General features: G+C 46.3%; 1 protein-coding gene across 1 annotated transcript in view; it reads right to left on the reverse strand.

Moving 5' to 3' along the window:
* Positions 1–846: 846 nt before the first annotated feature.
* mfhas1 (multifunctional ROCO family signaling regulator 1) overlaps positions 847–26,377 on the reverse strand; it is a 31,463-nt gene continuing 5,932 nt past the window's right edge. Inside the window, exon 2 of the mRNA XM_012814518.2 lies at positions 847–3,141. Coding sequence (XP_012669972.2) covers positions 3,011–3,141 — 131 coding nt within the window. The 3' untranslated portion in view covers positions 847–3,010. The remainder of the gene's footprint in view (positions 3,142–26,377) is intronic.

Raw genomic sequence — 26,377 nt, forward strand, 5'->3', positions numbered from 1 at the left:
TTTCATGTCAAGAAAAATGATAAGAACCAAAAATAAAGAATTAAAATAAAGTTACATGGACAAAATACATAAGCATATGCTTCAAATGCACATGTGATAGAAATGCAAACACTTTTTGCGATACCTTATTAAAACATAATTCCAAGCACTTTCAGAGTAAAGTTTAAAGTTGGACTAGGCTTTAGGTGAGCGACAATGCACCAGCAGACATGATGACATCTTGAAATGATCTTGCTGCGCATCCTGCCGGTATGTCCTGTGGGTCATATCTGTGTTCAAAGTTAGATTAGGGCTAATATGCTAAATAAAGCGAATAATACATTAATATATTGACAATGTATTCCTAGCGAGGTCACGCACGTCTCCATTTTACAACTTGCACTGTACGTTGCTTTACCAAAGGATGAGTACATTATGTTTTGTACACGTTTCCCTTGTGTCTTTTCATCTGTTTTAAGTGCTCAGCACGATTTTAGTTCAGTTGACAGGCCTACATGTGGGCCCATTTCTTACATACATTTAGAAAATAATACATTTATAATAAATCAGTAAAAATGAATACATTCTGCAACCATATCTAGAACAGTTTAATATTGTCATCAAATCTGAGCTGTTGACATGTGGGCTATCAGGGTGAAGCCAGTTTGTAATTATTAGGCCTAGCATATCACAGTGCTACAAAACCTGCTTTTGCAAAGATTTTAAATTGAGCTCTAAATGACCAATTCCTATATTCAGTCTTTGTTTTTTTTTGTTGTATCCCTGAAATGAAAGATGTTGGCGTCTAACAAAGTCATTTTTAGAATCACAAGATAATTCTGGAAGTATTTGGACAACAAAACACAGTTTTTGTATCGAAACCTTTTATTGGTTTATTGTATTTGGTGCTTTTTCATGAAGTGTGAAATGGATGAACCAGCAACAAATCCCAGAGAGCAGATGGCTGGAGCGCATCAGGGCCAGGTCTGGGCCAGGTCTGGGCCAGAGACGGCAGCCATCTGAGGACATATAAAACCGTTTGTACTGTACATTCTGACATCGAGCACGTGGATCATGCACAATGCTCAATTCTGATTAACGCTGAAAAAGTGGATCGTGACAACCTTCAGTCAACTTACAAAAATAAAAATATTATATACAAAAGGTGTCAACATTTGACATATTACAGTATGTCCCCCCCTCCCCCATTCCCTACATGGAAACTACTGAAATGGATTCTTTTTTGTCATTTGTGACATAGCTGAGTGTTGATTAATGACCTGTTGGCCAACTCAACACACTTTCAACATCTTCCTTTTTAACGTCTCTGTACACTTTTGTATGTACACTCAAATATACACATTTTTTTTGGAACAATGCTTAAAACCGTTTTTAGTGCTCAACTCACAGAAACAAATCAGATAACTGCACAGGGGCATGATATATCCAAACCCCTTTCCATAATCCACTAAAATGTCACATCCTTGGCTTGTAAGGAGATGCCTCCTATTTCAGAACACTACTGACAGTCATACTGTTGGGCCTGTGGTCTGATCAGTCTGAGGGCAGTCAAACATAATGTACAAAATGGCGATGAAACATTGAAGGCGTAGCATAGCTATCACAAACAACAACTGGGCACTATTCTAGGTGTTGACAGCACAGCACAGGAGCTGAACTCAAATTTGGATTACTCATCACAGGATAATCACAAGAGAACTGTTCATGTCCTGGAGGATGATGGTCTTCTCCTGTCTCTACTGACGAGCTGTTTGGTGCGTTAATCTCCGTGGCGACAGTAGGTGCTGACAACCAGTCCAGGCTTTATCTTTCAGAGGAGTCCATACATACAGAGAACACCACACATGGTGCATTTTCCATATGTTGTCATGTTGGGAGATGTTTATAATGTGCTGAACGTCATGAATTTCAATGCAGGTTATGAATACAGGTTGTACTGAATTTGTGGTTGCTATCCCGCTAACCCAGCACTTTGATATGGGGGGTCTTGAAATAAAAACTCTCTGATGTCAGTGTTTGGTTTGCGCCTTTGTGAGGGTCAGTGTGTGTGTGTGAGTGAGTGAGTGAGTGAGTGAGTTAAGTGAGTGAGTGTCACAAGCTTCAATAGTCCACAAGCCATATGCCCCTCAATCCAGTCTCAATCATTCAAGGAAGCTGTTTTCTCTCCAACATGACATCCTGTCCTCTCCCCCATCCATCCATGTATCCACCAGCCTCTGCCCCTGCTCTCCTCCCACAGATGTCACTCACATAATGCTTTCCTCTCTGGCCCAAACCTGTATATGTCGATGCTGTGTGACAGGAGATACCTATCTGTGTGCTGCAACACACACACACACACACACACACACACACACACACACACACACACAACTGTGACGGTGCAGGCACTGTGGCTATAACTTTAGCCCCCTGGGGGGAGTGTCAAAGAAAAAAGGGGCCTGTAACCAATCGTCCGTCCCACACACCAGTAGCGAGAGGATGGTGCTGGTTTCAGTTCAGCAGTCTCTAAGACTGAGGACCGGTAGTCAGAGACGATTACCCTGCCAAGAAAAAATACAAAAAAGAAGAAACAAAAGAAATTAATGAACAAAGGGAAAGACTGTGCAGGCCAATGAACACAGCTTTGGTTGGGGAGGCGCAGTCTGTGCAGCACATGTACTACAAGTGAGTGATTAACGTGACAAAACAGGAATCTCTTTATGCCATGGCATTCCTGTTTTGGCCATGCCCACCTATCAGGGGGGTTTTTAGCCATGGCAATCTTTCCATGGCAAGTCTTCATATGTATATCATGGGTGCTGCACAAGTGACCATCCAACTCTGACAAAATGAATGAGCAAGAATCATTCAACTTTTGTGTGTCGGCCCGTCTGTGTGTGTGTGTGTGTGTGTGCAGTCGAGCTGTGTTCTCCTGAGCAGGTGGGGGTCTGTGTTCTGGAGAGGGCCAAGGGGAGCTGGGGATACTGAGAGGGGGCGCGGAGGGGGTAAGCCACGAGAGAAAAGAGAGTCATTTGAGACAGGGGCTGACCACGGTGGGGGTGGGGGGGTACACCAGCGCCACGTTGACCCGCTCAGAGCCGTTCTTAGGGCAGATGATTTCAGTCAGGCCCTCTGGGCGGGGCTGGCTCAGGAGCTCGCCTGAAAGAGAGACAGAGAGAGGGAGAGAGAGAGAGAGAGGGAGAGAGAGAGAGAGAGATAATACACTATTATAATACATATCATACACTATCAGAACAACATGTTATCCTCCTGATTAATGAAAATCACAGATAGGATCAGTCTTAGTTTTGGACCAAACCAATTTTAAAAAGGTGGAGAGGCCGGGTCCACTGACATCAGTGGATTTTGAAGGATTACAAACTGCTTTTTCAGTCTGATTACAAACTGCTTTTTCAGTCTGATTACAAACTGTCCCCTTCGTAAAGACATTTCTTCTGGAAAAGGATATATCATTAAATCCACATTTGGAGGCACATCAACACACCCATGTTGGCATTTATCAGCACTACCACGTTTGTCCACTAGATGGCATGCATGACAAGAGCCAACTCTCGGCTCTGAAGTGTAGGCCTAGGTTCTTATGTCTATGCTCTTAACACACAAAACAGGCCTTTGATGTCTATAGAGTGCGAGCTTAGTTTGATGGCTCTAATCTAACTATACTGCTAAGATCTCATTAAGGTGACTGCACAGTTGTTTACAAATACACCAACAGCAATCTGACTCTGATTCTTCGCGTCATATGGAATGTCATGTGTCCAAGGAAAGAGAGAGAGCGGGGGAAAGAACCCTGCAGCGTTTCTTTTGTACAGACAGTCCTTCTGCATATTCTAAGAAACAGTGGACCCGTTACAGTAAATCAACCTAATGATGCTGCATCATTCTAAAGCACTACTGCACTTCAAATAGTGGTCACACCTAACGCCAAGTCGGTCTGGATACTTTTATTTGCATCCTTCTCACTACAAATTACCAGTTGACACAGTGGAGTGTCCAATGTAAACTTAAATATCTGAATCCTGTACATGCAATAAATATAAATGCATAAATGCATTATTCATATTGCACACATTCTTGACCAGGCTGCTTTTGTGTTGTTGACACTCAACAATGCTGGATGGAAGCCAAAGACAGCATCTGAATCACAGCACTCTTACCACAAGGGAGTAGCACCAGGCCATTCAGTTCAATTAACAATGCCATGTCACTTAACAAGGGAGGGGAGTAAATCCTGGGAAGAACGCCTCCCTAACACAGATCCCATGGTGACTGTGCACTTCAATAATGATGACAACAGCACACAGGCAGGCAGGCACACACACACACACACACACACACACACATGCAGAAATGCTGACCTCAACAGCCTACAGTAAAGGAGCAGCCCCCCCCCCCCCCCCCAAATATAACACCATGTACAGGAGGATTCGTGTGACCTCATGAGCAACAGAGATGGAATTGTCAGAAAACCTGAAGGGGGGAAAAGATGGAACAGTCACAGAAATACAGAGATGGAAAGATAGAAAAGTAGATACAAAAGGAGTGTGTGTGTGTGTGTGTGTGTGTATGTGCCTGAACATGTGTATGTGGCTGTGTGTGTGTGTGTTCTTGAAGGGGGATCAGATTCATCCAGTCATGAAACAAAGCGTTACATCATGTGTCAGTTTAAGAGATTATAGGGAGTCCAAAACCTTTCTGTGTGACAGCCGAACCCTTTACTGCTAACACTGCTTAGTGACTTCAGCTCTCTTTGTCTCTTTCTTTCTCTCCCTCTCCCTCTCTTTCTCCCTCAGTGGTGAATTCTTGCTCACTATATCAGACTATCAGACTAAATCCTTGAAGCGTTGTTCTTGGTTGAGTCACCGGATCTTTCTCCGGCTCACACCACCAGACTATGAACCAGTATGGGGAGAATGAGGAGAACCAGTAGGGGGAGAATGAGGAGAACCAGTAGGGGGAGAATGGGGAGAACCAGTAGGGGGAGAATGGGGAGAACCAGTAGGGGGAGAATGGGAGAACCAGAGGAACCCCCAAACCTGCGTGAATGAGCAAGGCCACATGCTCACAACGGATTTACAAAATAAAGTTATTAAAGAAAGCCTGAGCTACATAGAGAGCAGAATACAACACAAACACACACACATTCATGTACTACTTTAGATAGCTCAGTGTGTGTGGTGGAGAAAGACAGAGAGAGTGAGTGAGACAGAAGAGAGAACACATTGAGGTTTTTTAAGGGAAGATATTTTTGGGGTTGATTCAAAAGCACTTTTCTAAAATGTTTGGCTTAGCAGTAACACAGATTTGATGCCAAGAAAGCTCTGTGGTGATCAGCCGAGCGTAAAGCCTCTTGATATTTAGACGAGGGTGATCTGTGTTAATGTCAGGGGAGAACACAGACACACACACACAGACACACACACAGACACACACACATAGACACACACTCATATGCATCTGCTCCAAGACCACTAATGTCAGTCTGACCTGTAAACAGATAGTCTGATCTAGGCTTATGAGTGGCAGACACAGATTGACCCGGTTTATTAGAAGCCTTCACACACTCCTTCTAGTTCGTTCTACATCTGAAGACATCCCAGCAACAAGGAGGTATATCGCAAGTGTACTGTATACAGTATGTTCTATTCTATTTGACACGCTATGCCCAGATTACATCAGTGTTTTACCCTGAATGGCCTCTCGGCTGCACTGAAGGCAATAAAGCCTGGCTGCCACTTTAGCCATTAGTGCTACTGAGTTGGTCCTCTCTCTCCCTCTCTCTCTCTCCCTCCCTCCCTCGCTCACTCACTCACCCTCTCTCTCTCTCCCTCCCTTCCTCACTCACTCACTCCCCCACTCTCTCTCTCACTCTCTCTCTCTCTCTCATTCACTCACCCACTCTCTCTCTCGCTCTCTCTCCTCCATTTAAATGAGGGAAAGTCTGACCACAGTGAAGTGCAAGGCCAGTTCAGCCCAAAGCAGCGAGGCCAGAGGCAGACTCTTGGCCATATTAATATTTCAGTGGGCGTGAGAGTGCGGCTGCGGATTCACTGAGTGAGTGAGTGAGTGAGTTAGTTAATGAGTGAATGAGTTAATTAATGAGTGGCTCAGTGAGTTAGTGACTGTGACTAAATTAATAAATGAATGAATGACTGAGTGAGTGAGTGGGAGATGGGCCTTATCCGGAATAAAGATCGGTACGCAGCAGGCAGTCAGTGGCAGAGAAGTGGAGTGAGGATGAGGAGGAGAGAAGTCACATCTGAGTGAGTGCTGCTTTCAGGAGACTCCACAGCTCTATGCGAGGTCTAAGTCTCAGTCTTTGGGCTCGCGACACTAGACAGCTTCAAGGGAAATGTCATCTGAGGATGAAATATCTCAGTTTCTGTCTTTAGACTCCAGTGAGGTCTCCGGATATCTCTAAGGGGAGAGCTGGGTATGAAAGGTCTCAGACAGGACACTATATCAGGAGTATGTGAAGAGGCAACTTTTAGGTAGTTTCCTCATTGTGTTTTTTGAATCAGAGGGAGGGGACAGTCACAGTCCTTCATTTTTTGTCTTTATTTCCCTTCCTCTTTCATTTCCCATTTGTCTTTTTTGATTCCCCTTATTCATTCATTCCCATTCTTTCCCTTCTTATCCACTCCTTCCTTTCTTACGTCCCGTGCCACACCCGCCCTTTCTACAGCAGGCCTCTCTGGCCAGACGGTTTCCCATCATGTGTTTTCTGAATCAGAGCAAGACAGAGGAGTGAAATCAGTGTGAGCTGGGTGCTGATTCATGTCGCATAACTCTCAGGCTGTTCATGAGACACACACACACACACACACACACACAACCGTCTGGGCCACTGCCCAATCAGAGGCTCTGTGCTGTGTGTGGCTTGTTCTTATACGCATCACCGACGCTGGGCTCAGCTCTGGCATCACGGCAAAGGAATGTGCCATCGTCCTGTCCTGTACACCCCCACCACCACCACCACCAGACAGACACACACACACACCTCCCTCACTCTTAAATAACATTACCAGCTGCAGCAATGAGGTGAATTCCAGGGGACTGGCCCAGATCTGCTGCACTAAGATACGCAGGGTTCGTTCTTTCACCAGTTTCATATTCCCACTCGCATTCATTCTCTATCTGTGCTCATCCCTCTCTTCTTTTCCCCTTCTCTATTTCAGCTTTCTCTTCCTACGTCTCTCTGGCGGTCTCTACTTTCTCGGTTTAACCATATCTCTTTGTGTCTCTCTTTTTTTATCTCTCCATCATTCTTTTTCATTTATGCTGCAGTGAACTATCAAAGCCATAAAAGGAGAACGGCCATTTCTCTGGAGTTTCCTGGAATGAGAGAGAGAGAGGGAAAAAAATTGTATAAAAAAAGCCTTTTCCTGTTTCAAGGCATGCTGACTGTATTTGGGAGCAACACAGGGGAAGTCTTGCTGGGTTGCCACGGACGACTCTATTGACAATGGCTTCTGTACTTCCTCTTCTTTGTTCGAACAAGGGGTGTCCGGAGGGGGGGTGTGGGGTGTGTGTGTGTTAGTCACATTTTACACATGACAGGACCATATGCCATGGAGTGCAATAGCAGAGACATTCTATAACGTGCCATTTAAGCCATCTTTTCTTTCTCTCTCACGATATCACATCTCCTCTCCTTAAGAACACTCCTCTCCTCTCCTCTTATTAAGAGCACTCATCTCCTCTCCTCTTCTTAAGAACACTCCTCTCCTCTCCTCTTATTAAGAACACTCATCTCCTCTCCTCTTATTAAGAACACTCATTAGAGTTGGTCGAGTTGCACGAACACAAAAGCAGAGCAGAACTGTGTCGGCGTTCCTTCTGGTTCAGTGAAGGTAGTGTGAGGTCAGCTTTTAAGGGGCTGCCTTCAATTCCAACTACCCAGCATATGAGGGGCTGCAGGCTTGGCCGCCACAGCTGCGCCAGAGAGCCTATATATTCCACATATTCATGTATAACTCGCCACATAATGTTATAATGCATAGCATGTTAGGATTCCTCAGATTCCTAGCAGAGAAAAGGAGGACACACAGCCTACTTCCATTATTCAAATATTACCCAAATATTTGATCTGCTCTGCGTTTGTGAGTCTGTGTGTGTGTGTGTGTGTGAGAGTGTGTGTGTGTGGGTCAGTTCTAAGTAAATCCTCCCCCATGTTTCTCTCCCTAAGAGCATAATGTGTATGAAATGGAAGTGGGTCAGGTGGAAACAGACGTGTGTGTGTGTGTGTTTAAGTGTCTGTGGTCAGAATGTGTGTGTGTGTGTGTGTGTGTGTGTGTCTGTGGGCTGTGTGTGTGTGTGTGTGTGCGTGTGTGTGTCTGTGGGCTGTGTGTGTGTGTGTGTGTGCATGTGTGTGTGCTGTGTTTCTGAATGAGTGCTGATATCCTTCATGTCAGCACCACAGGGTGTGACCTCACTATCCCCTCAACAATGAGCTTAACCCCCTTTCCCCCCTCCCACTCAAGCCCAACCCAGCCCCCCTCTCTCCTTCACACACACACACACACACACACACACACACACACACACACACACACACACACACACACACACACACACACACACACACACACACACACACACACACTTAACACAAAGTTGTACACTGGTATGTAAATGAGTGAGATGTCCTCCTCCAGTGCCTCCTCTACCTCTGCCACATTCAAGTGCTTTGTGTTTGGTAAATAAGACAGCACAGCATTTAGGGAGGAAGTGGTAACCAGGACAACCAGAAGGCCCCCAAGGATTGGTGGCAACTTTCCCCCACTGGCGGAGGGTGTGTGTGTGTGTGTGTGTGTGTGTGTTGGGGGGGGGGGGGGTGTTCAGACAGAGCTGGCATGGGGCCAAGGTCAGGCCTTACTGGCTGCCTTTCTCCCAGTCATCCACAGCACCCATATTAATGAAGAGAGAGAGAAGAAGAGAGAGGGAGGGAGGGAGAAAGAGAGAGAGGTCAAATGTGATGGGGGAGAGAGACAGAGAGACGGGGGCATGGGAGAGAGAGGAAGAGAGAGTGTGTGTCTGTGTTTGTGTCAGAGAGAGAGACAACAAGAGTAAGTGGGAGTGATGGAGAGGCTGGCAGAGGGAGAAAGAGGAGAGGAGAAATAAGAAGTGTGTGTGTGTGTGTGTGTGTGTGTGTGAGTTCACACTGAGAAGCTTTTTATCAAGCTGAGATGATACATTTCCTTGCTCCTTCATCAGCGTCTGGCTGGAGCGTTCAACATCACAGCAAACACACAGTCAGATAAACTGCCCTAATGGTGTTTTTCTCCCCTCCTGGATAATGACCACAATCATTTCTACATAAAACCAGGGCATTTAGTAAGGGATTTGATAGAGGAGAACAGATCATCTTCTGGTCTCATACAAAGACTAAATCAGCTTATGTCAGACACACAACGGATTAAAGGAAAACCAATTTCATCAGGTTATCCATTGGGCTCGCACAGCGATAACACAGAAGACCTAACCAAGATGGCCACCGTACCCCACAGCACCATCACAAACAAACACAGACAAAACAAGACATATTCATCATTGACATACACGCACACAAGATACAAAGCACAGACCTATACACAACAACAGCTGCAACATCAACATGCATACAACACAACACACATCATCAGAACACATTCCATTAATCCACACACACACACACACACACACACACACACACACACACACACACACACACACACACACACACACACACACAATAATCCACACACACACCATATCATCCTTCAGGTCTAGTGGCTGTGTGTATGTGTACATTTATATGAATGTATGTATGTGTGTGTGTGTGTGTGTGTGTGTGTGTGTGTGTGTGTGTGTGTGTATGCACATGTTTGAGAATATGTGTGTATGCACATGTTTGAGAATATGTGTGTTTGTGGGTGTGTAATGCCTAATGAGGGAGGCAGGCTATATTAAAAGAGAATAATGCAGTGGGCTTTGACAGATGCCTCTGGGCTCTTGCCTCGCCCCTGTGGAGGAGATGCCAAATATATGCACACTCACACTCACACACACACACATATATACACTAATACACGCACACCCACACACATGCGCGCACCCCCACACACATATATATACTAATACACACACACACACACACACACACACACACCCCCCCCCCCCCACACACACACACACACACACAAATGTATACATACTAATACACGCACGCACGCGCACACACTCACACACCTTCTAAATGCTGCATGCTCCAGCCCTACCAACAGACAGAAGGGGATTTCAGAGAGTGACAGAGCAGAGAGATAAAAACAGTACCAGGCCCAAGGCTTTTGGTCTGTTGTTTGTTGCACAGAACAGAACGGAGCATGAACCACCGTCCACTGGGCATACAGAGGGTTGCTTGTGCTGCTTGACCGTCCAGGTATGGTGGGCCATCACTGATAGCTAGCAGTGGAACCTGGCATGTATTTGACCCTGATCCAGGGTCAGCTCGTCTTTAGAATGCAGTGTGAATGTGAAGTGTGTAAAGTTTATGATATAAGACCCGACGATAAAAGGTCATGACACAGCACCTGGTCTGTAGTTGTGTTTAAAATGTATGCATTTAATCAACAGAGGCATTTATCATCGACCATAGCTTGCTGTACCGGGAGGATACACATTTTAACAAGTGTTTTTGACACAAACAGAAGCGCTTGGCTCTAAAACCAAGGTAAAGGATCACTGGAGCTCAGAGCTTTTTGATAGGCCTTCCAGTGAGTCAACTTCTCACCAACTCATGAGCAGGGATAGCAGATGGACAAAGAGACTGGACTTTGTTGCGCTGATGCACACACATAGTTGACATTTCAGCTGGCATTTTAGAGATCTGTGGGCAGGAGCAGGAGCAGGAGCAGGAGCAGGAGCAACGTTGCACGATGTAATCAGTATGACACCACCTCTGCCGGCGTGCTTGGGAAAACAAAAACAAAAGAACCCCAGGAGAGGTTTCGGAGGACGAGGTGGACAAAAGAAACACCTCTCAGAGGACAAAGGTACACCTTCAACCTGAGCCCCCCCCCCCCCCCCCCCTCCCCGAGGACCCTGCATTCCTGAGAGTCGTCATCACCAGCTGACAGGCTCATGCGTGCCACAACATGCCTCAGTGAAAGCTTTTGTGCCACCGCCACCGCTGCTGCAGACTGCAGACTGCCTGTGGGGAAAGTGGGTCAGTGAGGAGCAGCAACACACTGCATGGCCCAGGTCTGGAGAGGAGGCAGAGACAAACAGTGCGCATGTGAGTGTTTGAGGTTGTGAGTGTGTACAACGTGTATATGCATAGTGTGTATTAAAACGTCTGTGTGTGTTGGGGACGTGAACAGTTTGTGAGTGTGTACAGTATGCATGTGTGTGTTTGTGTGCATGTTTGAGTGTGTCTGTATTTGTGTGTCTGTGTGTGTGTGTGTGTGTGTAAACAAATGTATTTATGTGCATGTAGCAGCTTAGCTGGGACATGCTGTCCTCTTGTATTGTGGCGTGTTCTGGTTGACCTGATGTGGTTACAACCAAGAGACTCTCCCATCACAACACGCAGCCAACAAACTAACAACCTAACAAACAAACACATCCATACATTCTCTACAGAGTCTGGAGTCCACGCTCTGCTCTTGATAACGAGCCCTGATGCAGAGGCTAGGAGTTGGAGCGGAGTACCTGAGTTTGATCTCACAAGAGAGTAGAAAACAATCCCTGACAAAACACAAACTCGTCTCAAAGAACATTTTAAAGTTGCCCATTTGCTTGACATACTAGTGTACTGTTTTTTAAGGTTCCTTTTCAAAGTATCTCTAAGAAAACTACAACAATTCAGGCTAACTGTGACAATTCAGTCTAATTCAGTTGTTTCATCCCGTAAGAACATAGTGTATGGGCCCTCTACAGATAAGTATGGTTCCAAGTACACTATTTTAGAAGGGGATGACAAGCACAGGCCTGAGAGAGACGTGAGTATGCACAGCTGTGGTCAGACACTCAGGCCAGCAGCACAGCCACTGGGGATTAACACCCATGAGAATTACACACACAGAGATGTGGCCCATTACACACACACGCCCACACAGAGATGAGGCCCATTACCCACACACACGCCCACGCACACGCACACGCACACGCACACACACACACACACGAGACCTATTACACACACACACACACAGGTGCAGGGAAACCCACAAGATGCACATAGCCTGCAACACACACATAGCCTGAAATATATACATACCGGTAGTTTAAAATTAAAATTCACATTTAAGTTAAGGGGGGATAGAATATCTGAACATTCTTATACACACATGAACTCACTTCCCCTATGTTCCCCGTTCACTCAGTCTCTCACACACAAAGGACTGTTGGGGTACAATGTGAGAAATCCCTCTCATCTACAAACACACACACACACACACACACACACACACACACACACACACACACACACACACACACACACACACACACACACACACACACACACACAGCTTAAGCATCTGTTTGGCAGGCTGAAAAGTTTCAATTAGAGTGTTGACCTGATGAAACTGCCAACAAGCTGTTTGAGCAGACTGCAGTGCTGAAAAGGCCAACCAAGGCAGGGTCAAAGGTTAACCGCACTCGTCTCATTCACAGGGCTTTTGGCTGCCACGACAGCCGCCGCTACGCAGCTAATGACGCCTTGATGGAATAAGCAGACATATATATATTGACATCACCCAATAAGCTTCTGCATCCGCCTGGATTTGCTACATCAACTCTTGCAGTGTCTTCTCAACCTAAGGCTGATGGTACACACTGTAATGCCATGTAACACCATTTGTTTAATCCCGAAGGCATACAAATACTTTTCTTTTTCTATTGTCCTCATCATGTCCTTATTGCTGGTATCCCTTAAGGTTGATATGGGTGCATCTTCATATTGTATCCTGAATTAGGGCCATCTTGACAGTCTTGCCACTTGAATGATGAAACAGGCCCGTGTGAAGTGTGGACAGGATTAAGAAATCGCTAAACAGATGTAAATGTATGAGTGTCTCTAGCTGCCAGGGGCAAGAGCAGTCCCAGGCAGCCCTGGGGCAACAGAATGCTGACACTGTCTGCGGCAAAGAGTGTGATCCTTTGATCCTAGAACAATAGCTCAACCCATCCTCATTTCTTTCAGCAATATGGCACGAGGAAATGTTCCTGTACATACTCATACAGTAACCATTCTCTCACTACTGTATGATAAAGGTTTGTAAATTATTCATATTTTGTATGAAAACAATGTAATATAGAGGGTGAAGCCTATCTTTCAAAACAGTGGAATACAGAATAGTGTGGTATCCATGGCAACCATTACTGAGCTTGGAATGCTGTTTCAGAACACAGAACATTACACTCAGAATCTGTCCAGAACACTTCCATTCTCTACACGACAGTACAGGCCTAGTTCAGTTTCCCTCATACCAGCTGGTATTTGTGATGGGAGGGGGAAAAACGAAACCCTTCCTGAGAACAAGATTGGTTCAGAGGGAAAGGCAAACAAATATGTATCCATGGTGATAAGGGAAGCAGGCCTGTGTGAACAGCAAGCTTCTGAGCAATCACTGCATTCTAAAGCTTGGCTCATTGTGTGTGTGTGTGTATGAGAGAGAGAGATACTGACTCTATGGTTCAGTCTCTGCCATGACAGACTCTTCTCTTCACACACACAGGAATGCCATAACCCAGTCAGGAGCTGCTTACCAGACCTGACCCAGTCCAGTAAGACCATGCCGGACCTGAGCCAGTCCACTGAGACCATGCCGGACCTGACCCAGTCCACTGAAACCATGCCAGAACAGACCTGATTCGTTCCAATGTCACTTACTGCTAAGAAAGGTTTCGCAAACAGTACACATCTTGAATGAGGTCAAAACAAGCCAAGACTGCACTCCACTCCACCCCCCCCCCCACCCCCCCATACCAAGCCTCCATAAAAGTCACAGATGAACCTCCACCCCCCCCCCATCCCCCCAGTGTCATTCTTGAGGATATTTCCATGGAAACTCCAGAAGTGTGTGGGTGACGTCTGGAGCAGACATGGCAGTCTCAAAGACCACCCTCCCCCCAATGTCTCTAGGGTGCTAATACGGTGAAATGGGGCCAAGAGCACCTGCGACTTCAAGCACGTCTGCGGCTGGGGTCTGCCTCAGCTGGGGTAAGAGTGGGTTTGGGGGGGCCGTATTTAATTAGACATGAGAGCTCTCTCCACAGCCACATCTGTGATGTGGTGGCACAGGCTGTTCCACTGAGGAGCCGTTTCAAGCTCAAGGCTGCTGGTGTTCGCCGCTCCGCTAACTGCTGAAAACATTTACACAATGTGCCTTTCACCCACAATGCAATGCTGGGCGGCAGTCCAACGAGGAATGGCCTAAAAATACTGCCCTTTTTAATCCCCCTCTATCCCTTGACAAATATCACACAGAGCACTACTATACAATGTTTAAATGCCTGGTGGACACCATGTTGTGTGCGGAGGGACAACATGAACATTTATATTTAGTCATCTACTTAGTCAGATACTTTAACCGAAGTGCTTAACACTGGTGTACAGATATGCCTTTTAATCAATACGTGTGCCTCCTGGGCATCTAACCCATGACACTGTTGGAAATGTCTTTATTTGGAATAACCCCTTGAGATGTGCCATCTCGTTTTCAAGGTGTTACCAGTTGAGCTAGAAGAACACATTAACACACACAGATCACAGAGGCACTGCAGCAGTAGTGGTGATCACTGTGTGGGCGTGAAATACCAAAGCCCCGTGCCCAGATGCTGGCATATGGTGAACAATGAGATCATTGCCACTGCACCGCGCTTCCTATGGCTGCCAATCAGATCACAAATTCGCTCATCCCCACCCCGCCCAGGGGCTATGATGGACAACCCAACCCCACCCCCAGCCCCCCCACCCCCAGACCTATTCCACCCCTTCCCGGAGTCATTATTAATTAAAATGATAAAACTGTACATCCTCTATGATGATACTAATTAGTCCCAACAATAAGATAGCTGAAGGCTACGCCATAATCCATTTAATCAGAGCAAAGTGCCTGAAAGCTCGATACGCAGCTCCGTCACTGACGTTTAATGGGTGAATCTGTAATGAGGTTTGGAGAGTCTATAGCAGGCATTACCTCATCACTGCGCGGATGACTACATGAAGCAGAGCCGACTGTAACACTGCTACGAGACCACATGAGAAAAGCACACTCTCCAATCCGCATGAGGCTTCACAGACATTACCTCACTTCTGTGTTTGGATTAGTGCAGAGGACCTCGAGGACTAGATATTACATGCCCATCGATAAGAGTGTTTTTATTCTGTGCAGCCGAGGGCCTGCTTGGCCGCGGCACAGAATGTCAGTGAGCATTAGCGCAGATGAGTTATGAAACGCGGTGCTGGGTGGGCCTCGGGCGACGGCGTGCGAGGAAAGGGAGAGGGGGGCGCTACAGTGAAGATCATTTAATCTGTGCCCACTGAGGCAAGGCAGCATATTCAAAAGCAGAGGCACGCCCCAAACATCTTCTCCGATCTCCGATCTCCAAAACACACACAGCCAGAGGAAGGAAAAGGGACAGACTGGCACGTTATTCAGGGGAAGAAAAGCCTCATTCAGACTAAACAGATCTGTGACAAAAAGGGCAAATCTTCACAATCTTGTGTTCTGCTGTCGAAAAATGGAAGTACAAGATAGATAACACTGAACTACAGATGCTTACGTCTGTACAAAATCTCATTCAAACAAAACTGGAAATTCATACATTATGTCCATTTTATATATTTTTTATATTATATTTTTTCCCCCAGAGACGAGAAATACTCTTGTCTGATTGGCTGACAGGTGTCCATTAATTCTCTATAACGGAACACCTAAAGGCAGGCTAATGAATGAACAAAATAAACATATTCTCTCAGGGTTAAATAACATGTTATCTGAAGCAAGCTAGCAAGCATGGAATCAGAAACAGCTAGCAAGCTAAAGGATTCGGCTTAGCAACAGTGGAATCACCCAACATTATTCTTGCCTGTGACTAAAGACAGAAATACTACAAACTAAACAGGTTGCCTTATTTTTAAACAGAGCCTAATGTTTCCTTTGAGGGCTATACATGCATGCATGCCTACATGTGTGGGAACCAGGGAATAAGTGGGATAACGCCCTTCAAGGCGTTCACTTCACGTCAGAGTTCTTGGTCTCCGCCTCATCTATTAATTTCATATAACGGGACACCTCAATGTATCCATTACATCTACACACAACATATTATACTTTATTTACTGAACCAACGCGAGGCTTCCCTGTGTACTATGAACACATGCTCAGGAATTACTCATGCTTCCTCACATAGCTCAGGTTATGCTCGGACAGAGATCAGATGCTAACTGGACTAGCCTGAGGTCAGTTCCTCTGCTCTCTGATCCTGGAATAGGAGGAGCTGGAGCTGGAGTCCATCTTGTGTTCCAGACCAGAATAGTCCTCCCTGGAAACTGCGGCGTTCCCTTTGAGGCCTAGCCTAGCATTATGCCGGCCCTGTGTTTGCCTGCGATGTCCATTATGTAACATCTGCACTAGACCTGAGGGTGACTGGACTCTGTCAGACGGGACAATCAATACAAACACAAAGGCATAAGGCACCACCGGGAACCACTCATCACTACCACACACACACACACAGCTGTATAACCTGACCTGCTGTGGACTGGGATGGCACACATTTCATTAATCAAGGTTATTTTGGTGTAGAATTGTAATGGCCTTCCTCAAGAATGCTCAAGGCAGGATGATATTTCCATGGAAAAAAAGTAAAGTTCTGTGAAATTTGAGAACTTGTGAGGAGGGTGGTCAGAAACCCAGCAGAGACCAGCAGCACTGCTCTGAGGAATGTGACCGGACCCGGCGATGACTGGGCAAGAGGTCAACACCAAGACAAGCACAACTAAGGCCAAAGGCATAAACACACATCCCACTTGGACCCAGAGGGAAGCCAACTCAGAGGCTATATAGAGCCAGGGACCTGTGAGATTAGCAAGAGCAGGGAAATGTATCATCTAAGCTTAAGAAAAAGCTTTTGAGTGTGAACACACACACACACACACACACATACACACACACACTCATTTGTCACACCCAGTGTTCCTCACAAGCAGCTTGACACTCACCTGCTGAAAGACACACACTCAGCACTGTCCGACTAATAATAATTTCAGAACCTCTACCCTCCTGCTCTGCCTTCTCCACATGGTGCATAAAGATCACACAGACACACACACACACATATACACACAGACACTCGTTTGTCACCACCAGCCCCCCGCCCCTCCCAGCACTCAGTGGTCACACACACCACTCCTGGAGTGATTTGGTCATCTCCATCCTCCTGCTCTAGCTCTCCCCCCAAGGAGCCTGAAGCTCCCAAAACCCAGCCACTCTATCCCATCACTAGCCATAAACCCATAAAACCTTATCAGAACCAAAAACACAGGGGTAGGAGCTGCAGCAGGAGCAGGAGCAGGAGCAGGAGCAGGAGCAGGAGGAGTAAGAGTAAGAGGACGAGGAGTGGGGACAGGAGCAAGAGTGGGAGCAGAAGCAGGAGCCAAAGGGGTCTTTGCACAGCACTGCCAGATGAGGCTTCAGCAGCCCTCTCTCCCTAATCCCACAGAGAGGCTTCACACAACTACACTACACACATCTGACCGGGGTCAAATACACAGACGCTCACACACACACATTCATATGCATACACATATATACACACACACACACACACACACACACACACACACACACACACACACACTCTAAGTAAGTCCGTGGTGCTGTAATACCACATGAAATATAAATCTTGATTTTAGATCTAGATGTATTGGCAAAATAATCTGAGTATGAACCAAATGGGTGAAAATGCTTGTTGATCGGCTATGTCTGACAGACATAATCAAGGCCCTAATAGCCTTGTCACAGTGCCAGAGCAACATATTGCCCCGTTGGCCCGCCAGACCGACATCAGTAGGGGTTCATTTGAAAGCCTCTTCTTTGGTTGCCAGGACTGAACTGATCCCTACATGAAGACTCCCAACAGACAGTATATCAATTTACACTTCTTAACCTCTTAGGATTAGGACAGACATAGAGAACCCACATGATGATTTGCTCACTGACAGTGGTCCCTCTCCGATAACTCTGAAAATGTGATATGTAATCTATATTTACTTCTGATCTACAAGTGTTTATGCTGTTAGCAGCAGTGTTCCTGCCAAAGGTTAAAGAGTTTAGACTGTAACCCATGCCAGGAGGTTCTAGAACTGTCTGCCAGAGTCTGGGATCATGCTGAACAGTCGGAGACAGTAGAACATCATCTGGAGCCGTGCAAAATGATTCTGGAACGATTTTGTGTAGTGTTGGGCAATCTGAAACAGGGTGATTCTGGATAAGTTTAGAATCGCGTGGGATGCTGCACTCCTGTCCTTTTGACTTGTCTGTGTGATCTAATGATGAGGAGACATTCCCAGGGCACTGACTCCAACACTCCTTAGCAGAGGTCATGTTGCCTTACACCATTACTCAAACACACGCACACACACACACACACACACACACACACACACACTCACGCACACACACAAGCAGGCACACACACACACACACACACACACACACACACACACACACACACACACACAGGAACAGTCCTGGCAGACACACAGCTACAGTGCCAAAACACTGCTGATAAATCAGATGTAGTGTTTTGTCAGCAGTTTGGAAATAAGCTGCAACTCATTTTGCAATGCTGCCTGCATAAGAATATTCTGCCTTTGTGACTGAACATCTGGAAGAGGAAAGCCAATTGATTACACATCCTCTTTGTCCAAAACAATAGTCTCCAGTGGTTACACACACCTCTGACAGTCTTCGCATGAAGTTTACAGAAGTGGGAGCCTGTTTGGCCCGAGCTGTGTCTACGTATATGTACCCTTGAGCTGCGACTGTAACAGGAATTCAACTGAATGGTTTAGTGCAAGTGAACTTTTGGGTCAAAATGAAATAATAACCCAAGACATGAACAAACATCCTGTGAGATCAGACTCCAAGACAGCGGCCAGGGAGCGAGGGAGGTGGGGGTAGGAGTGGTGAGCCAGCATGACTTGGACCGGCGCCCTCTCTGTGCAGACGTGGATGAGAGTGGGTGAAAGGGAAAGGGCGAGAGAGAGAAAAAGCACTCGCTCGGAGCGTGAGGCGGCGAAGCCGGACGGATGGCTGCCTGAGGAGGTTGGCAGACTATGGGAGTGATTGATGCAGAGAGACAGGCGAAGCTGCCTTGGTCCAGATTACCAGCACAGCACAGCCCGAGTGTGTGTGTGTATGTGTGTGTGTGTGTGTTTCTATTTGCTCAGACACACCGGCAGTAAAACACTACCATGGCTCTAGTACTTTATCTGACCCTTTCGAAACGTCACACATCAGTGATGTAAAATATAATGATAATTCAGTTTAGATTAAGGGGTTTATCCAGTACATGTTCTTTAGATCCCTGGTTGTAATGTAATTTAACATTTGGAGGATAACTAGATAATGAAAAGGGAACAGCTACTATACAGTATGTTCTGAGGGGGTGAGGGGGGAATGAGACATTCTTGAAGAAGAGTGTGTGTGAAGTATTCATGATGAATACTGAAGTACTCTGAACTGTACAGACTGGAGGCTCTGAGGCTGAAACTAATGACAACAACAGGCTTGAGCTGGAGCTCTCTGCCCTCACTCACACTCACACACACACACACACACTACAGGAAGACTACAGAGAGGCCTCTCACACGCTCTGTGTGTGTGTGTGTGTGTGTGTGTGTGAGTGTGTGCAGTAAATCAGGAGATGTTTCCAGCAGAGGACCTGCAAAGGACTGTTGGGGTACAATGTGAGAAATCCCTCTCATCTACAAACACACACACACACACACACACACACACACACACACACACACAAGACTGGGTCCTGGGAAGAATCTGGATGTGGTCCGGCAGGGCGCCGCGCTGTGTTTCCTGACTCGGCTGTCCTTTGGCCAGCGCTTGCCTTGTGAATACAAATCTAAAAGGGACAGGACCGGAGGGGCGACACGCAAGCTTAGTTTGTGTAAATATGCGTAAAACAGCTCCACAGAGGCCCGGCCGTAAAGCTTCATGCAGCTCAGCCACCCAGGCCGGATGCGCCGCAGGTTAACAGGCGGGCACAAACACACAGCAGAGATCCACTGATTGCCCCATTATGAGAACTTACTCGTGTGAGGCAGTACACAAACTCCTCTTTTCACTCTTTTTGTGTTCACCATTTAGAGACGCTCCGAGCGGAGATCACACACACTCGCGTTTGTCACGATCTCCGGTGACTGACCGGAGAGACACCGAGAGACTACCCATGATGCACCTGTGGTGGAGGCTCCTGTCAAAGCCCCTTCAGCGCTCAGGCTCTCCTGTCCTGGGTCACATGTGCAGGATGATTCAGCCAGCTTACGGAGGAGACTTCTGGGGCTGGCGGTGACATAACAGGATTGCCCTCGGCCATGTCCTACAGATTAGGCCGCAGCACAGTGCAACGCGGCTTTCATGTGTTACAATGAGAAAGATGAAAAGCGTTCCGTGCAGGACACTTTTTGGGGTTCTGAACCAGAACACACACACACAGTAATCCGCTCACACACACACACACTAAGAAACAAGTTTTTCATCCCTTTCTCTGTGAGAGGTGACTAATATGTGTGAGGTCACCATTAATGCCCTCACCTGACCGAAGACAGATGCAAAGTCCAAAGACAGATTTAAGAAGAGTTCACCTTAAACTGATTCAAACTCATCTCCTCTGTCGAAATATTAACAATTATCACTGAGGTGGAGTTCACCTTAAACTGATTAAAACTCATCTCTGTTGAAGTATTAACAATTAACACTGAGGTCCATATTTGCAGGGCAAGCAGTTTATGTGACTATGTATGACTGCCAAATGGTAGCTTTAAAAGAGCTGCCAGGCTCCCTCCTCATGTTGCTGAAGTTGGATACAAACAGCCCCATTACTGTGTGGAACATTTGAGCCCTCTCCTTTGAAAGACCTCTAAAAGCTTTAACTGATGGAAGACCTTTAGCTCAACTACGGGCCTGTCATTGAACAACTTGTGCTAAATTACAGCCATATTGCTTTCACTTCCACGCCTGACAGTAGGTCAGGAAAGCCAGACATCTGACCCCATCCATTACAACAGAAACCACCCCCAGGTTTCCTGTTTCTCCCACTAATATGATAGTAATCTTTTTCAAGTCTCCAGAGCCCCACCCAAAAACACAGGCACACTAGTAGACGCGCCAGATGGACACGGTTCCAGGTGGCTATCTGTGGAGGCTGGGGGATAGCCTACGGCATGACTGCACTGTCCAAACGCTGAAGGAATCAGAGTACTGGCTGTTTGTGGTGGGAAATGCCACTGATCACACCTTCTGTTGCTTCAAAATGAGCTCCAGTGCTAGTTTTATGGTGCTTTTCTACTCTCTCTCATGCACACACGCACACACACACACACACACACACACACACAGCTTTCACTCAACACCGCTTTCCCACATTCCGGACTTTGAAACGGGCTGCGGTCGGCGTGCGGGCGACTGATAACGAACAAGGAAGCGTGTAGGAAAAAGCTGTGCTGGTTTTCGTGCGTGTCTGCGTGGACCTGAACCTGATACTGGCGGCCACAGTGATTCACAGCATGGGGATGTTTTCACAGTTCATGAGTCATCAAAGAACTCCTTATTGTTTCTATACGGCCACATCCAGAAACCCAACATAGGAACCGAGAGGCCCCTCATCACTGTGACGTCAACCACAACAAGCCCAACAACCTCTTTTCACTTTGTGTGAAACCCCCACATTATTGGCCATGTGTCTGAACCGGCATGTCTTGTCAGAAGTGTTTAGTTTCTGGCACAGTTAAATATGTGTGCTTGTACCTCGGGGCTGATCTTTTGTGTTTTACAAGCTCTCACATGTTTGCTGCCGATCCAAAGGAATGTTGCAACCGAATGTAAAGACAGCAAGAGATTTACGATGACACCTACAACTGAGTGAGAGATCTAGAAAGAATTCTGGAAGCCAGGGCAAGACCTAGAGATCTAAAATGGATTCTGGAACACTTGGCAAGGGAGAAGAGTCACAGTCCACTCTTTTTGAGCTTTGCTACTCTACTGGTGGGGATGACCAATAAAGGCAGCATAAAGATTTACGTTTGTTTCGTTTTCTTCTTTCCGTTCTTCACTTGTTTATTTTTGTTCCTCTCACTGCTGTGAGCAAAAACAGCTGCACTAGTATTGACCAGAGGCTCGAAAACTTGGAGTGACCCTTCATAACCCTGCATGTCAGTGATGTAAAATAAATTAAACTATTACGTTAATTCGTTTTAGCGTAAGTCTTGATCTAATATTGAATATTCCATATATGTTGAATCCTAATGCGTTCTAATATTTGGAGTTGGCTAGATAACCAGACTTAAGTAGATACTTCACAACATGTTCAGAAGGGACATGGCAATGTTTCACCACGAAATACACCAAACATGACTCCACCTTGAACTCTGATTCTGATTGCGTCTCGTGGATCGGTTAGATTCTACCCAGTAATCAGTTAACCAACTCCACCTTGACTTAATTGAAAAGTCACCTACCCGTCCCTCCCTCATGTTCTAATCTGCACAGATTACGCTAACTGGATTACGGTGGGGTGTGCAGGGCAGTAGGCACCGTCAGACGGGACCAGCAACGCAAAGAGAGAGAGAAAGTGTTCAAGAGATCAACCTCAGCAAGCCGACGAAGATCAGCACAGAGACACGAGTCTCAGGATGCAGGGGCAATATCTTATTGGATTGTTTGTGTGCATTTGGTCACCTCATTCAACAAAGTTCTCATGCAGTGACGTTCTACTACAAGTCTGGTTGTCCTTACAGTACCGCCATCACCTGTTGCACCCTGAGAGTTGAAAAAAGGGCACACCAACAGGAGATATTTCCGAATGTATTTCATCACGATGGAGATCCGATGTGAATTAGTGGCTGTTACCACTTGTTTTGACAACTCAGACAATGTGTAATGAGCTGGGACCAGTCCAGGCACTCTGAAGGGAGTGGTTCAGACAACAAAATGCCCTTTGTGTGTCAACCTGGGACAAAACATAATGACTAGACCTGGCTAACCCCAACGTTAGCATGTTTCAACCCATCCATAACTCTAATCCTAACCTGGATTATATGTGCATCATAACCTGATTGCATACATTCCTTTCATCACACTTCGGTCCCGTCAGATAGACCAGACTTTACCTCAGAGAAGGGAGGCCGTGAGACATCCTCTACCAAAGCACCTGAATCAACAACCACTAGTATCACACAATCGTCTGAGGGGGAAAAGTCACAGGAAAGATCAGGGAGGTCAGAGGAAGTGACACGTGTCGAACTGCACGTGCTCAGAAAAGAGGTGCTTAACGTGGAAAGGGGACCCTGCCCAGTATGATGATAGAAAGGCCTTGAGAGACACACACAATCATCCACACAGACAGCAGCCCAACCCTACAGCCTTAAGTGGGCTATTCTCGGCCATGCAGAGATGGCACCACAAGCTGAAAAGGCTCCGAGGGCTCAAACTGGACATCTGTTTATGATGGCACAAAGTGGAGAAACACACAGGGAGTTAAGAGTAATGTCAGAGAATGTGGGATAGTGGAGAACTCAGTTGAACTGGACATCTCAGTTGTCCATTTTCCTCTACGTTGCTACAGCCAACAGGTACTTGCTGTGGAAAATCACAACCTGACAACTGCATTTTGCCACAACAATCTGGAGACAAATTTGAACAAATATACTAGGTTACCAATGACGATAATAGATACGTGACATTTTGGTTGAAGTTCAACTTTGTACCAAAGCAACTACTAAGCTCCAACAACACGGTACCAATGGTGTAATAAGATGCGTATTCACCTGTAGAGATACCTACAGACCCTTAAAGTATTAGGCTGTGTAGTATAAGGTCAGCTGTGTGCTTGTCCAGTCAGATAATCCCCGTATTAGAGAGCACACAGTGACCTGTGAGGGATGCAGTGGTGGAACATGCCTGATGCCCTGAGGGACGGTATGATGGCTCTAATTTCTCACACATGTACCCAACACCGAAACCACACGAGGGGTTCAAATGTCGCTCCCTGGCTGCATGTCCAAAATGGCTCCCGGCCAGGCCTCTAAACCCCAACATTGTACCGACCTGGGCTCTCACCCTGACACTGTGCTGTGATACTGTACCATGTTACCGAGCCAGGGGCATGGAACCAGGAGAACGGGAGGTGTCAACAGATTAACAGTAACTCTAAACATCTTCAGCCACCACTAAAGTTACAACACGTTGAGGAATTTGACGGGTAAAAAAAACAGCCCAAAACAGGTCAGGAATGTAAAAGGTAGGTGCATGTTCATCTCATAGAAGCTTAAAGAGTAGGGGGTGAGCCCAAAGAATGCATGGGACGAAAATGTCAGCAGTTCTGATATCCCACTTACATAAATAGAAAGTCAGTGACCGGTTATCCATTTGAAACAAGAAACAGTGCGACCAGAAGACTGGCACCTTAGACTGACAAATGTGAAAATGAGATGAACACGGCTGGAAATTCCCTCTATGAAGAGATAGATGGTTAAGATAGATGTCCCACGATCTATGCCATCAGTAGACTGAGACATTTATTTCTTCAACATGACTTGCAAGGAGGAGATCAAATCAATGCACTGATGAAGATTTCATGTCTGTCACATTGGGTTGCATTATTCCACATCCAAGTAAAGACCTGTGTGGTGACTACATTAATTAACACCTCATTACTTTAACCCACACAGACAATCCTTTATTTCTTTCTCTCTCTCTCTCTCACACACACACACTAACACACACACACACAGAGATACATTACTCTTTCTTGTCCACACACACACACACACACACACACTCTCAAATGCACCCTTGTTAAGGTTAAGGTTACTTAAAGGCCATTGAGCGAGGGCCTGTAATTAAAAATAGAGAGGTATGGTGTGGAGGAGAGCCTGTGGGAATGAGCTGAAAGAGAATAAAGTAACTGAAGCCCAGAGGCTGAATCTGTGTTTTCCCTGACAGCAGCGGAGTCATGGACAGAGTCAGAGTTGGTGCTGATCCAGAGGACCAGGGCCTAGACCTGCACCAGACCACCAGGACTAGGCCCATTCCAGACCTGCGCCAGACCCGGGCCAAACCAGGGCTAGGTTCAGATGTTATCCAAGTTGCTAGGAAGACTGTAGAACATATCTGGGCCAGACGCATGCAAGATGTGTTTGACAGCGCACCGCTATCTGCGCCAGCAGTAACAGGGACCCTCTGTGCTCTGCGCTCCATCTACCATGTTTAGTCTGTGCGAGAGTGGAGCCCCAAGACTGAATCAACAAGTGAGTTTGGCCAAAAATATCATTCCCAAATTTGGACTGATGAAAAACTGTGCTGCTAAACTTTGTCTTGGGGCTATGTGTAATAAGATCTACATTTACTGACTTTCACATCACCGTGGCAACAACAGAAGAGATCTAAATCATGGGAAGTCAACACATTGCCAGGTACTTTTGCGCATTAAGTGGGGTCATTAACTAGGCATTCCAAACCAAATTCTCATTTACAACCAAATAAGTGCTGTGTTGACACGTGTCAGCATTATAATAAAAACGAAATGTGACTAATACCGGTTCTTGACCTATTTGCACTCATCAGGGTAAGCAGGCATTCTGCAGGTTGTTGTTCAGGCAAACAAAAGACATGCAGGGCATTGCCATGGTGACGCGCAGGTGTCACTGACTGACTCTCTCGGCAGGGCGATTCGTTCCCTCCAGACTTCTGAGGCCTGGCTGAGCGTCAGCAGATGTCTGCTTCTCTTTAACCTGGGCTTGACACACATAGTTCTGCGCTGAGCGGGGGAAGGGTTAGGATGGGAGCGGGGAGTCTCAAGTGCTTCAGGAAGCTGGGAGCTGCCAAGCAAAAACACACATCCTGTTCCGATCCTCACACGCAACACGGCGGCTTAAATCCCTCAGCAAAACTGCAGAAGATGGTCAACTTGGCAGGACAACTCAAGCACACCTGGGTAACATTATAAAAGACCAACTAAAAAGAGGTTCCTCAGAACTGCTCAGTACTAAGAAATACTCTTCAAAAGGCTCACCAGTAAAGCATGATGACTCTTTGTAATCACAAGCAGCATGTGCAATCTAAGCAAAGCAAAAGTGTCCAGATAT

The sequence above is a fragment of the Clupea harengus genome, chromosome 12 (assembly GCF_900700415.2).
Source record: "Clupea harengus chromosome 12, Ch_v2.0.2, whole genome shotgun sequence".
NCBI lineage: Eukaryota > Metazoa > Chordata > Actinopteri > Clupeiformes > Clupeidae > Clupea > Clupea harengus.